The sequence below is a fragment of the Babylonia areolata genome, chromosome 23 (assembly GCF_041734735.1).
Source record: "Babylonia areolata isolate BAREFJ2019XMU chromosome 23, ASM4173473v1, whole genome shotgun sequence".
In the NCBI taxonomy this organism is placed as follows: Eukaryota; Metazoa; Mollusca; class Gastropoda; order Neogastropoda; family Buccinidae; genus Babylonia; species Babylonia areolata.
In genome coordinates, this window is record NC_134898.1 from 1,032,183 (window position 1) to 1,045,000 (window position 12,818).

The following is a 12,818-nucleotide window of genomic DNA, read 5'->3' on the forward strand; positions in this document are numbered from 1 at the left end:
GAGGGGGGGGACCAGGGGGAGGAGGGGGGTGGAGTGGAGAGAGAGGGGGGGACCAGGGGGAGGAGGGGGGAGTAGAGAGAGGGGGGGGACCAGGGGGAGGAGGGGGGGAGTAGAGAGAGGGGGGGGACCAGGGGGAGGAGGGGGGTGGAGTGGAGAGAGGGGGGGACCAGGGGGAGGAGGGGGGTGGAGTGGAGAGAGGGGGGGGGCAGGGGGAGGAGGGGGTGGAGTGGAGAGAGGGGGGGACCAGGGGGAGGAGGGGGGGGAGGAGTGGAGAGAGAGGGGGGACCAGGGGGAGGAGGGGGGGAGGAGTGGAGAGAGAGGGGGGACCAGGGGGAGGAGGGGGCGGAGGAGGGGGGGGAGGAGTGGAGAGAGAGGGGGGACCAGGGGGAGGAGGGGGGGGAGGAGTGGAGAGAGAGGGGGGACCAGGGGGAGGAGGGGGGTGGAGTGGAGAGAGAGGGGGGGGGGGACCAGGAGGAGGAGGGGGGTGGAGTGGAGAGAGAGGGGGGGGGACCAGGGGGAGGAGGGGGGTGGAGTGGAGAGAGAGGGGGGGACCAGGGGGAGGAGGGGGGTGGAGTGGAGAGAGAGGGGGGACCAGGAGGAGGAGGGATGGAGAGAGAGGGGGGGGCCAGGGGGAGGAGGGGGGTGGAGTGGAGAGAGGGGGGGACCAGGGGGAGGAGGGGGATGGAGAGAGAGGGGGGACCAGGGGGAGGAGGGGGGTGGAGTGGAGAGAGAGGGGGGGACCAGGGGGAGGAGGGGGGTGGAGTGGAGAGAGGGGGGGGACCAGGGCGAGGAGGAGGGGGGTGGAGTGGAGAGAGAGGGGGGACCAGGGGGAGGAGGGGGGTGGAGTGGAGAGAGAGGGGGGGGACCAGGGGGAGGAGGGGGGAGTAGAGAGAGGGGGGGACCAGGGGGAGGAGGGGGGTGGAGTGGAGAGAAGGGGGGGGCAGGGGGAGGAGGGGGGTGGAGTGGAGAGAGGGGGGGGGGCAGGGGGAGGAGGGGGGTGGAGTGGAGAGAGGGGGGGGGGCAGGGGGAGGAGGGGGGTGGAGTGGAGAGAGGGGGGAGGACCAGGGGGAGGAGGGGGGTGGAGTGGAGAGAGAGGGGGGACCAGGGGGAGGAGGGGGGTGGAGTGGAGAGAGAGGGGGGACCAGGGGGAGGAGGGGGGTGGAGTGGAGAGAGAGGGGGGGACCAGGGGGAGGAGGGGGGTGGAGTGGAGAGAGGGGGGAGGACCAGGGCGAGGAGGAGGGGGGTGGAGTGGAGAGAGAGGGCGGGACCAGGGGGAGGAGGGGGGTGGAGTGGAGAGAGGGGGGGGACCAGGGGGAGGAGGAGGGGGATGGAGAGAGAGGGGGGGACCAGGGGGAGGAGGGGGATGGAGAGAGAGGGGGGGACCAGGGGGAGGAGGGGGGTGGAGTGGAGAGAGGGGGGGGGGACCAGGGGGAGGAGGGGGGTGGAGTGGAGAGAGGGGGGGGGACCAGGGGGAAGAGGGGGATGGAGAGAGAGGGGGGGATCAGGGGGAGGAGGGGGGTGGAGTGGAGAGAGGGGGGGGGACCAGGGGGAGGAGGGGGATGGAGTGGAGGGGGGGGACCAGGGGGAGGAGGGGGATGGAGTGGAGAGAGAGGGGGGACCAGGGGGAGGAGGGGGGTGGAGTGGAGAGAGAGGGGGGACCAGGGGGAGGAGTGGAGAGAGGGGGGAGGACCAGGGCGAGGAGGAGGGGGGTGGAGTGGAGAGAGAGGGCGGGACCAGGGGGAGGAGGGGGGTGGAGTGGAGAGAGGGGGGGGACCAGGGGGAGGAGGAGGGGGATGGAGAGAGAGGGGGGGACCAGGGGGAGGAGGGGGATGGAGAGAGAGGGGGGGACCAGGGGGAGGAGGGGGGTGGAGTGGAGAGAGGGGGGGGGACCAGGGGGAAGAGGGGGATGGAGAGAGAGGGGGGGATCAGGGGGAGGAGGGGGGTGGAGTGGAGAGAGGGGGGGGGACCAGGGGGAGGAGGGGGGTGGAGTGGAGAGAGAGGGGGGACCAGGAGGAGGAGGGATGGAGAGAGAGGGGGACCAGGGGGAGGAGGGGGATGGAGAGAGAGGGGGGGACCAGGGGGAGGAGGGGGGTGGAGTGGAGAGAGAGGGGGGGACCAGGGGGAGGAGGGGGGTGGAGTGGAGAGAGGGGGGGGACCAGGGCGAGGAGGAGGGGGGTGGAGTGGAGAGAGAGGGGGGGACCAGGGGGAGGAGGGGGGTGGAGTGGAGAGAGAGGGGGGGGACCAGGGGGAGGAGGGGGGAGTAGAGAGAGGGGGGGACCAGGGGGAGGAGGGGGGTGGAGTGGAGAGAAGGGGGGGGGCAGGGGGAGGAGGGGGGTGGAGTGGAGAGAGGGGGGGGGGGCAGGAGGAGGAGGGGGGTGGAGTGGAGAGAGGGGGGGGGGCAGGGGGAGGAGGGGGGTGGAGTGGAGAGAGGGGGGAGGACCAGGGGGAGGAGGGGGGTGGAGTGGAGAGAGAGGGGGGACCAGGGGGAGGAGGGGGGTGGAGTGGAGAGAGAGGGGGGACCAGGGGGAGGAGGGGGGTGGAGTGGAGAGAGGGGGGAGGACCAGGGCGAGGAGGAGGGGGGTGGAGTGGAGAGAGAGGGCGGGACCAGGGGGAGGAGGGGGGTGGAGTGGAGAGAGGGGGGGGGACCAGGGGGAGGAGGAGGGGGATGGAGAGAGAGGGGGGGACCAGGGGGAGGAGGGGGATGGAGAGAGAGTGGGGGACCAGGGGGAGGAGGGGGGTGGAGTGGAGAGAGGGGGGGGGACCAGGGGGAAGAGGGGGATGGAGAGAGAGGGGGGGATCAGGGGGAGGAGGGGGGTGGAGTGGAGAGAGGGGGGGGGACCAGGGGGAGGAGGGGGATGGAGTGGAGGGGGGGGGACCAGGGGGAGGAGGGGGATGGAGAGAGAGGGGGGACCAGGGGGAGGAGGGGGATGGAGTGGAGAGAGAGGGGGGGACCAGGGGGAGGAGGGGGATGGAGTGGAGAGAGGGGGGGGGACCAGGGGGAGGAGGGGGATGGAGTGGAGAGAGGGGGGGGGACCAGGGGGAGGAGGGGGATGGAGTGGAGGGGGGGGGACCAGGGGGAGGAGGGGGATGGAGAGAGAGGGGGGACCAGGGGGAGGAGGGGGATGGAGTGGAGAGAGAGGGGGGGGACCAGGGGGAGGAGGGGGATGGAGAGAGAGGGGGGGACCAGGGGGAGGAGGGGGGTGGAGTGGAGAGAGGGGGGAGGACCAGGGCGAGGAGGAGGGGGGTGGAGTGGAGAGAGAGGGGGGACCAGGGGGAGGAGGGGGGTGGAGTGGAGAGAGGGGGGAGGACCAGGGGGAGGAGGACCAGGGGGAGGAGGGGGTGGAGTGGAGAGAGAGGGGGGGGACCAGGGGGAGGAGGGGGATGGAGAGAGAGGGGGGGGACCAGGGGGAGGAGGGGGGTGGAGTGGAGAGAGGGGGGAGGACCAGGGCGAGGAGGAGGGGGGTGGAGTGGAGAGAGAGGGGGGACCAGGGGGAGGAGGGGGGTGGAGTGGAGAGAGGGGGGAGGACCAGGGGGAGGAGGACCAGGGGGAGGAGGGGGTGGAGTGGAGAGAGAGGGGGGGGACCAGGGGGAGGAGGGGGGTGGAGTGGAGAGAGGGGGGAGGACCAGGGGGAGGAGGGGGGTGGAGTGGAGAGAGGGGGGACCAGGGGGAGGAGGGGGGTGGAGTGGAGAGAGAGGGGGGACCAGGGGGAGGAGGGGGGTGGAGTGGAGAGAGAGGGGGGACCAGGGGGAGGAGGGGGAGGAGGGGGGTGGAGTGGAGAGAGGGGGGGGACCAGGGGGTGGAGTGGAGGGGGGGGACCAGGGGGAGGAGGGGGGTGGAGTGGAGAGAGAGGGGGGGGACCAGGGGGAGGAGGGGCGTGCAGGAGGACGGACAGACTGAAGGTAGACCACTGATCTAAAAATAGACCACTGACCCCTGTGAGGGCGGAAGCGGTCAGGTCACGTGGCCACGCCATCTACAGCCGGGTTCCTGTCTGGAGACGAGTCACGTGAATGCCATTGCTCTGTAAGCACAGTAAGGAGGGAGGGGGTTAGGGGGTCAAGGTCACTGAGGTCAGGATGGGGTCAACAAGCAGGTGACAAACAGCAGCCACCTGAAAACACTGCTCACAAATCAAATGGTGTTACTCGTTCACACCTCGTCCTGCCCGCCGACCACCAAGGACATTTCAAGGCTGAACACCTCGGCACTTCTTCACCACCAGTCGTCCCATCATCAATGTTTCATCCCTCAGGCACTCCCACACAACGCTGTGCTGCCTGGCTGCTGTACGTACCAGCCATCATTATGTGCTATGTGCTGTCGTTATGTGCAGTGTGTGCTATGTGCTGTCGTTATGTGCAGTGTGTGCTATGTGCCGTCATTATGTGCAGTGTGTGCTATGTGCCGTCATGTGCAGTGTGTGCTATGTGCTGTCGTTATGTGCAGTGTGTGCTATGTGCTGTCATTATGTGCAGTGTGTGCTATGTGCCGTCATTATGTGCAGTGTGTGCTATGTGCCGTCATTATGTGCAGTGTGTTCTATGTGCAGTGTGTGCTATGTGCCGTCATTATGTGCAGTGTGTGCTATGTGCAGTGTGTGCTATGTGCCGTCATTATGTGCAGTGTGTGCTATGTGCAGTGTGTGCTATGTGCCGTCATTATGTGCAGTGTGTGCTATGTGCAGTGTGTGCTATGTGCCGTCATTATGTGCAGTGTGTGCTATGTGCCATCATTATGTGAGAGTGTGCTATGTGCCGTCATCATGTGCAGTGTGTGCTATGTGCCGTCATTATGTGCAGTGTGTGCTATGTGCCGTCATCATGTGCAGTGTGTGCTATGTGCCGTCATCATGTGCAGTGTGTGCTATGTGCTGTCATTATGTGCAGTGTGTGCTATGTGCCGTCATTATGTGCAGTGTGTGCTATGTGCCGTCATCATGTGCAGTGTGTGCTATGTGCTGTATAAAGTATTAACATCGAAAATCTAATGAACTATATTCTTTGCGCCCGCTACCCGCACGCACACACACACACGGCGAAAACGCATGTATACACACACACACTGACACACACATGCATGCATGCATGCACGCACGCACACACGCAAAAGCAAACAGCGATTTCCAGTCTGTCCCTCAAAAGCAAGTCACTGAAAACAGAACAAAGAAAAAGCCAACTTTACAAAGAAAAATCCACGCAAACTGCCAATAACACGATGAACCAGTTCATCCACACTGCTTATTAAAAGCAAACTAGTTCTAACCGTGCAGCTGAATGAAGCTTCTACTAGGCATTAGAAACAAAACCAAGTGGTGTTATGTTTTGATGGGGATAACACATACAGATTTTATTCAGATACCACCATGTTGACCATAACGATAAAAGTCAGTCTGGCACTCACCGGTCTGACCTTCAAACGACATTGTCTTTTAATCGGATTGCCTGTGTTTGTGTTTGCGTGCGTGTGTACCTGTTATCAACGAATTCTGCATAAGTAGCAGTAGAAGCAGTAGTAGTAGTAGCAGCAGCAGCAGCAGCAGTGGTAGCAGCAGCAGTGGTAGCAGCAGCAATAGTATTAGCAGCAGCAGCAGCAGCAGCAGCAGTAGCAGTAGCAGCAGCAGTAGCAGCAGTGATGGTGGTGGTAGTCGTCAGAGTGGATGACGGGACGAAAGAAAGGCGAGACACAGTCAAATCTAAACTCAACAATGACTTCCGCTCTCTCGTACCGACTAATCCAGCGAGGTGTCTGCTTTATAGCAGCAGCGTGACAGAGATCGGTCATTTGGAGGAGACCCCAAACCCAGGTCCCGTGTGCAGCATAAACTTGACGCTCGTTAAAGAACCCACTCCGTCAAACGGGTTGTCCCTGGCACAGTTTTGTAGAATATTCCACCCTGACGGTGAAACTAACACACTTAGCCAGCCAGTGCAATACAACAGAATACATACAACAGAAGATATCCCTCTGTTTCACACAGAGAAATCAGTTACTGACAAAAATCAACACACCCCAAACAACACCACACCACTCATCCCACACCACCCCACCCCACACATCCCACCCCACCCCCGACATACACACCTGAGCCTTGTTGCTGTGAACGTCCAGCGCCTTGCGGAGCTGCTGTCCCAGGTCGGGGTGGACCTTGGAGAAGTTGTCCACAGCCCTGTTCTGCAGGAACTGCTGGGCGTCCTTCAGGCTGTCAGCCACGTTCTGCACCAGGCGGGCCCGCTCGGCCGTCGTCAGCACCTGGAGACACGTGTCATAGTCATCAGCACCTGGAGACACGTGTCATAGTCATCAGCACCTGGGGACAGGTGTCATAGTCATCAGCACCTGGGGACAGGTGTGTCATAGTCATCAGCACCTGTAGACACGTGTCAAAGTCATCAGCACCTGGAGACACGTGTCATAGTCATCAGCACCTGGGGACAGGTGTGTCATAGTCATCAGCACCTGGGGACAGGTGTGTCATAGTCATCAGCACCTGGGGACAGGTGTGTCATTATCATCAGCACCTGGGGACACGTGTCATAGTCATCAGCACCTGGAGACACGTGTCATAGTCATCAGCACCTGGGGACAGGTGAGTCATAGTCAGCACCTGTAGATACGTGTCATAGTCATCAGCACCTGGAGACACTGTCATAGTCATCAGCACCTGGGGATAGGTGTCATAGTCATCAGTACCTGGGGACAGGCGTGTCATAGTCATCATCACCTGGGGACAGGTGTGTCATAGTCATCAGCACCTGGGGACAGGTGTGTCATAGTCATCAGCACCTAGGGGTCAGGTGTGTCAGTCATCAGCACCTTGGGACAGGTGTGTCAGTCATCAGCACCTGGGGACAGGTGTGTCATAGTCATCAGCACCTGGGGTCAGGTGTGTCAGTCATCAGCACCTGGGAACAGGTGTGTCAGTCATCAGCACCTAGGGTCAGGTGTGTCAGTCATCAGCACCTGGGGACAGGTGTGTCATAGTCATCAGCACCTAGGGGTCAGGTGTGTCAGTCATCAGCACCTTGGGACAGGTGTGTCAGTCATCAGCACCTGGGGACAGGTGTGTCATAGTCATCAGCACCTGGGGTCAGGTGTGTCACAGTCATCAGCACCTGGGGTCAGGTGTGTCAGTCATCAGCACCTGGGGACAGGTGTGTCATAGTCATCAGCACCTGGGGTCAGGTGTGTCAGTCATCAGCACCTGGGGACAGGTGTGTCATAGCCATCAGCACCTGGGGACAGGTGTGTCATTATCATCATCACCTGGGGACAGGTGTGTCATTATCATCATCACCTGGGGACAGGTGTGTCATTATCATCAGCACCTGGGGTCAGGTGTCAAAGTCATCAGCACCTGGGGACAGGTGTCAAAGTCATCAGCACCTGGGGACAGGTGTGTCAGTCATCACCTGGGGACAGGTGTGTCATAGTCATCAGCACCTGGGGACAGGTGTGTCATAGTCATCATCACCTGGGGACAGGTGTGTCATAGTCATCAGCACCTGGGGACAGGTGTGTCAGTCATCAGCACCTGGGGACAGGTGTGTCATAGTCATCATCACCTGGGGACAGGTGTGTCAGTCATCAGCACCTGGGGACAGGTGTGTCAGTCATCAGCACCTGGGGACAGGTGTGTCAGTCATCAGCACCTGGGGACAGGTGTGTCATAGTCATCAACACCTGTAGACACGTGTCAGTCATCAGCACCTGTGGACAGGTGTCATAGTCAGCACCTGTGGACAGGTGTGTCATAGTCAGCACCTGGGGACAGGTGTGTCATAGTCATCAGCACCTGGGGACAGGTGTGTCATAGTCATCAGCACCTGGGGACAGGTGTGTCATAATCACCTGGGACAGGTGTGTCATAGTCATCAACACCTGGGAACAGGTGTGTCATAGTCATCAACACCTGGGGACAGGTGTGTCATAGTCATCAACACCTGGGGTCACGTGTCATAGTCATCACCTGGGGTCAGGTGTGTCATTATCATCAGCACCTGGGGACAGGTGTGTCATTATCATCAGTACCTTGGAACAGATGTATATGGTCAGCCTTGTCTCGCTTTAACCACCAGAACAGCACTGGAAGCAACTGCTGCCTCGACTATGAACTGGGCTGGAATCGGATTGTAGTGGGTTTCCTGGCACAAGTTACATCCATACTCTCCCGGCTAAGGTTTTAGGACAACCCGGCGGCGTCGGGATGGTCACCATGGAAGTTACTTTTACAGACTGATCCATATACGCTACACCACTTCTGTTTGGGAACGGACAAAGAATTCTTTATTTGAAAGTTTGTTCTGGGGTTTTCTTGGTCCTCAGTTTGTTCTGTTATGTGACATCGAATGGAGGAGGAGCAGTGTGTGTGTGTGTGTGCGCGTGATGCGCGCGCGCGTGAGTGTATTTGCTTTGTAGAAACACTTGCTTCCTGCTATTTCTTACTCTCCCTCTCTTAATTCAAAAACACAGCATCACAACCACTATCATCCCCTGCACCCACCCACCCACACACACGCCCACACGCACACACACACACCTATACAAACACACACAGACACACCCACACCTACACACACACAGACACACACATACCCCTGCCACACACACCCCCCCTACACACACACACACACCCTCACACATCCCCACATCCCCCCCCCCCCACACACACACCCACAGCCACACACATACCCCCACACCTACACACACACACCCACACACACACCCCCTCACCTCCCCCCCACACACACACACCGTCACACCCACACCCTCACACCCACACACACACCCTTCCCCCCACACACAGAGCCCCACCCCCCACCCCCACCCCCTCCACCCCCACACCCTCACCTTGGTCCAGAACTCTGTGGCCTGTGAGAAGTTGTCGTCGTCAGCAGTGTTGTAGCGCTGCACGTCCCCAGAGCAAAGGAAGTGACTCTCCGCCACCTTCACGTTGTCCTGGGGCCCGGAGAAACTGTTGGGGAAGTAGTTGGGGGCCCCGCCTGCTCGGGTTGGGGGTGTGGGGTGGGGGTCAGGTATGGGTGTGAGGGAGGGGAGGAGAGAAATAAAATACACAATAGGTCAATGACCAGCAAAGTGTCCACTACTACTATTACTATTACTACTACTACTACTAACAATAATACACACATTCGGCCCAACACTCGGCTTATATCACAGATTGACATAAGTTTTACATTTGGGCCAACAGCAAAGTGAAAGCTGTATTATCAATGGTTTCTCCAGTCAATGGGAAATCATTTACAGCTTAGTCTTTTGTGAAGGACTATGACTCTCAAACTAGGAGGCAAAATTGCACTGGTTCTTTGTGCTGCAGACTTGTGGGTTAGTTGGCCTTTGGGAACCATCCCAACGCCGACTGTCCTAAAACCCTCTTGGCCAAGAGAGCGGGGATGTAACTTGGGCAAGACACTCTCCACTATAATCAAATTCTAGCCCAAATAGTCGGAACAGCAGTTGCCTCCTCTGCTGTTCTGATAGTCATAGTCGGACACGACTGACTATCATATAGACATACGAATGACAGTCGTGTCCGGCTATGACTATCAGAACAGCAGAGGAGCAACTGTTTTTCTTTCTTCTTTCTTTCGCTGTTTTCGTGTTCCGTGCAATGCTGCCTCTTCCTTTGTGTTACTGGTGAACTGTGGACCACAGGTCTAACGCCATAGCGCCTTCCGTCCATTCTGGTGGATAGCCTGCAGTACTGTCAGTCTCTTCCGGTCACACACACACACACACACACACACACACAACACACACACACACACAACACACACACACAACACACACACACACACACACACAACACACACACACACACAACGCACAACACACACACACAACACACACACACACACACAACACACACACATAACACACACACACACAACACAAACACACACACACACCACAACCCCCACCACCACACACGAAAAACCACACACACACACACAAACACACACACACACACACACACACACACACACACACACACACACACACACACACACACACACACAAACACACACACACACACACACACACACACACACACACACAAACACACACACACACACACACACACACACACACCAAGACAGACAGACCGACAGGTGACAAGAGTGGGCACTGACCCTGGTTGTCAGCCAGGCACTGAGGGCCGTCCCTCTGGTAGTTGCGGGCCGTGCAGGGGGCGAAGGGGCAGTTGACGGGCAGCTGCAGGTAGTTGCTGCCCAGCCGGTGTCGGTGAGTGTCCGAGTACGAGTACAGCCGGCCCTGGACAGACAGTGAGCCACCTGATCACCCCCCACGCCCCATCTCCCCCCACCCCCACCCCAGGCCTTGTGTCGTGTGACTGTCCATAGATTTGTCTTCTTTCAGCAACATCCAACGTCATGTCATGGCACTGAAGCTTCTTTCCCTCAATCCCAGTTCAAAGCTCGTTCTGTGGATCATCAACTTTCTCGTCAACAGACCCCACAGTCTGCTCGTTTCCATCCAGCCCTTTCCTCTTTTTAATCAACTTCAACTGGTGCCCCCCAAGGAACAGTTCTGTCACCTGTCCTGTTCACATTATACACCATTGACTGCACTGGTACACAAACACCACATTTGATGAAATACTCTGATGACTCTGGACTTGAAGATCTTTCTAACTTTGACACTATCAAAGTTGAAATCTTTACATCTTGGTGTAAGGAGAACTATTTAGATTGAAATGTTGAAGAAACGAAAGGAAAGGTTATTGATTTCAGGAAAAGTCCGACCCCTGTTCCTCATCTCTTGATCAACGGCACACAAGTCGAAAAACAGGGTATCCAAGTATCTAGGAACAATGATTGACGATTAACTCAGTTTCACACCCAATACCTGTCACGCCCAAAACAAATGCCACTCCCGCATTTACTGCTTACAGAAGCTCAGAACCATTCAGGTCAATCCCAAAGTTCTTCGGAGTTTTTATCGCTGTTTCATTGAATCAGTTTTAACTTTCTCGTCTATCTGCCGATATTCTAACACGAAGAACAAGAACATACATAAAAATTGCAAATATGTCAATCAAAACAGTAGGTGGCAAACAAGAACCTTTGAATGAGTTGTACAAACAACGGATGAAACAAAAATCAACACAGATCATAAGCGATCACAGCCATATACTCTTACCTTCAGGGAAGTGCTTCCGATTTCCCAGACTGAAAACTCTAGGAACCCGCAACAGTTTTATACCCCAGTCAATTCAGTTCTTAGACTGGTCAATATTAATGCACAACTATTGTTATAATAGGTCTGCCCGTGTGCAGATGTGTGTTGTTGTCTTCAGTTTAACGTCTTTGCATTTGAAGTGATATTAGAAAGAAAAAACAACAACAAAAAACGTGGGGGTAGAGGTTGTAGGAGGTGGGGGGTAAAAGTGTGTGTATATGTGGAGTCAGGGTTGATATCAAACGCTTTCAGAGAGACTTTCAGAGTATCTCTGATGCGCTTCTTCTGACCTCCGTGTGATCTCTTCCCTTGCTGCAGCTCGCCATAGAAGAGCCTTTTGGGCAGCCGATGGTCAGGCATGCGCGCCACGTGTCCAGCCCAGCGAAGCTGGGACTACATCAGGATGGTGAAGATGCTGGGAAGGGTGGCTTTTGCAAGCACCTCCGTGTCTGGGGTCCTGTCTTGCCACTTGATGTTCAGTAGCTTCGTATACATTTACGCTGATACTGAATGACTGATCAGTGGGTGTTTATGATTGGGAGGTTCCACATCAACTTGGCATGGGAGCATTTTATTCCTTTTGTGTTCATACCGTGCATTGTTTGTGTAGCGTACACCACGCGGGAATTTCTCTCCTTGAGATAATAAAGTATTCTGCATCTCTATCCAAAAACCAAACCAACGCAAACAAAAACACGCCTACCTGCAGCATTTTGTCCGGGGAGGGCTCAATGCCGGGCACCATGTGGGCGGGGGAAAAGGCGATCTGTTCCACGTCAGCAAAGTAGTTCTTGGGGTTCCGGTCCAACACCATGCGGCCCACGGGGATCAGGGGATAGTCCTTGTGGGACCACACCTGTACACACCCTTCAGGGCTGCAGTGCAGTGCAGTGTTGTGCAGTGTTGTGCAGTGGAGTGCAGTGGAGTGCAGTGGAGTGGAGTGGAGTGGAGTGTAGCGGTGTAGTGTGGTGTGGAGTGTAGTGGTGTGGTGTGGTGTGGTGTGGTGTGGTGTGGTGTGGTGTGGTGTGGCGTGGCGTGGCGGCGTGGCGTGGTTGCGGTGCGGTGGCGTGGCGTGGCGTGGCGTGGCGTGGCGTGGCGTGGCGTGGCGTGGCGTGGCGTGGTGTGTGGAGTGGAGTGGAGTGGAGTGGTGCGGTGCAGTGTAGTGCAGTGTAGTGCTGTGGTGTGGTGTGGTGTGGTGTGGTGTGGTGTGGTGTGGTGTGGTGTGGTGTGGTGTGGAGTGGAGTGGAGTGGAGTGGTGTGGTGTGGTGTGGTGTGGTGTGGTGTGGTGTGGTGTGGTGTGGTGTGGTGTGGAGTGGAGTGGAGTGGAGTGGAGTGGTGTGGAGTGGAGTGGAGTGTAGTGGTGTGGTGTGGTGTGTAGTGGTGTGGAGTGGAGTGGAGTGGAGTGGAGTGGAGTGGAGTGGAGTGGAGTGGAGTGGAGTGGAGTGGAGTGGAGTGGAGTGGAGTGGAGTGGTGTGGTGTGGAGTGGAGTGGTGTGGAGTGTAGTGGTGTGGTGTGGTGTATGGTGTGGAGTGGTGTGTAGTGGTGTGTAGTGGTGTGTAGTGGTGTGCAGTGGTGTGGTGTGGTGTGCAGTGGTGTG

At 57.9% G+C, this 12,818-nt stretch overlaps 1 protein-coding gene across 2 annotated transcripts in view; it reads right to left on the bottom strand.

The window, feature by feature from the left end:
- The window catches only part of LOC143298354 (catalase-like), a 59,569-nt gene that overhangs the window by 9,052 nt on the left and 37,699 nt on the right, over nt 1–12,818 (bottom strand). The window contains exons 8-12 of one of the 2 annotated variants that reach the window (XM_076611243.1): nt 11,925–12,077; nt 10,153–10,294; nt 8,849–9,000; nt 6,083–6,250; nt 3,933–4,022 (exon numbers count right to left, since the gene is read on the bottom strand). In XM_076611243.1, coding sequence (XP_076467358.1) covers nt 3,975–4,022; nt 6,083–6,250; nt 8,849–9,000; nt 10,153–10,294; nt 11,925–12,077 — 663 coding nt within the window. In that variant the 3' untranslated portion in view covers nt 3,933–3,974. The remainder of the gene's footprint in view (nt 1–3,932; nt 4,023–6,082; nt 6,251–8,848; nt 9,001–10,152; nt 10,295–11,924; nt 12,078–12,818) is intronic. The other variant, XM_076611244.1, reaches the window with a different exon arrangement.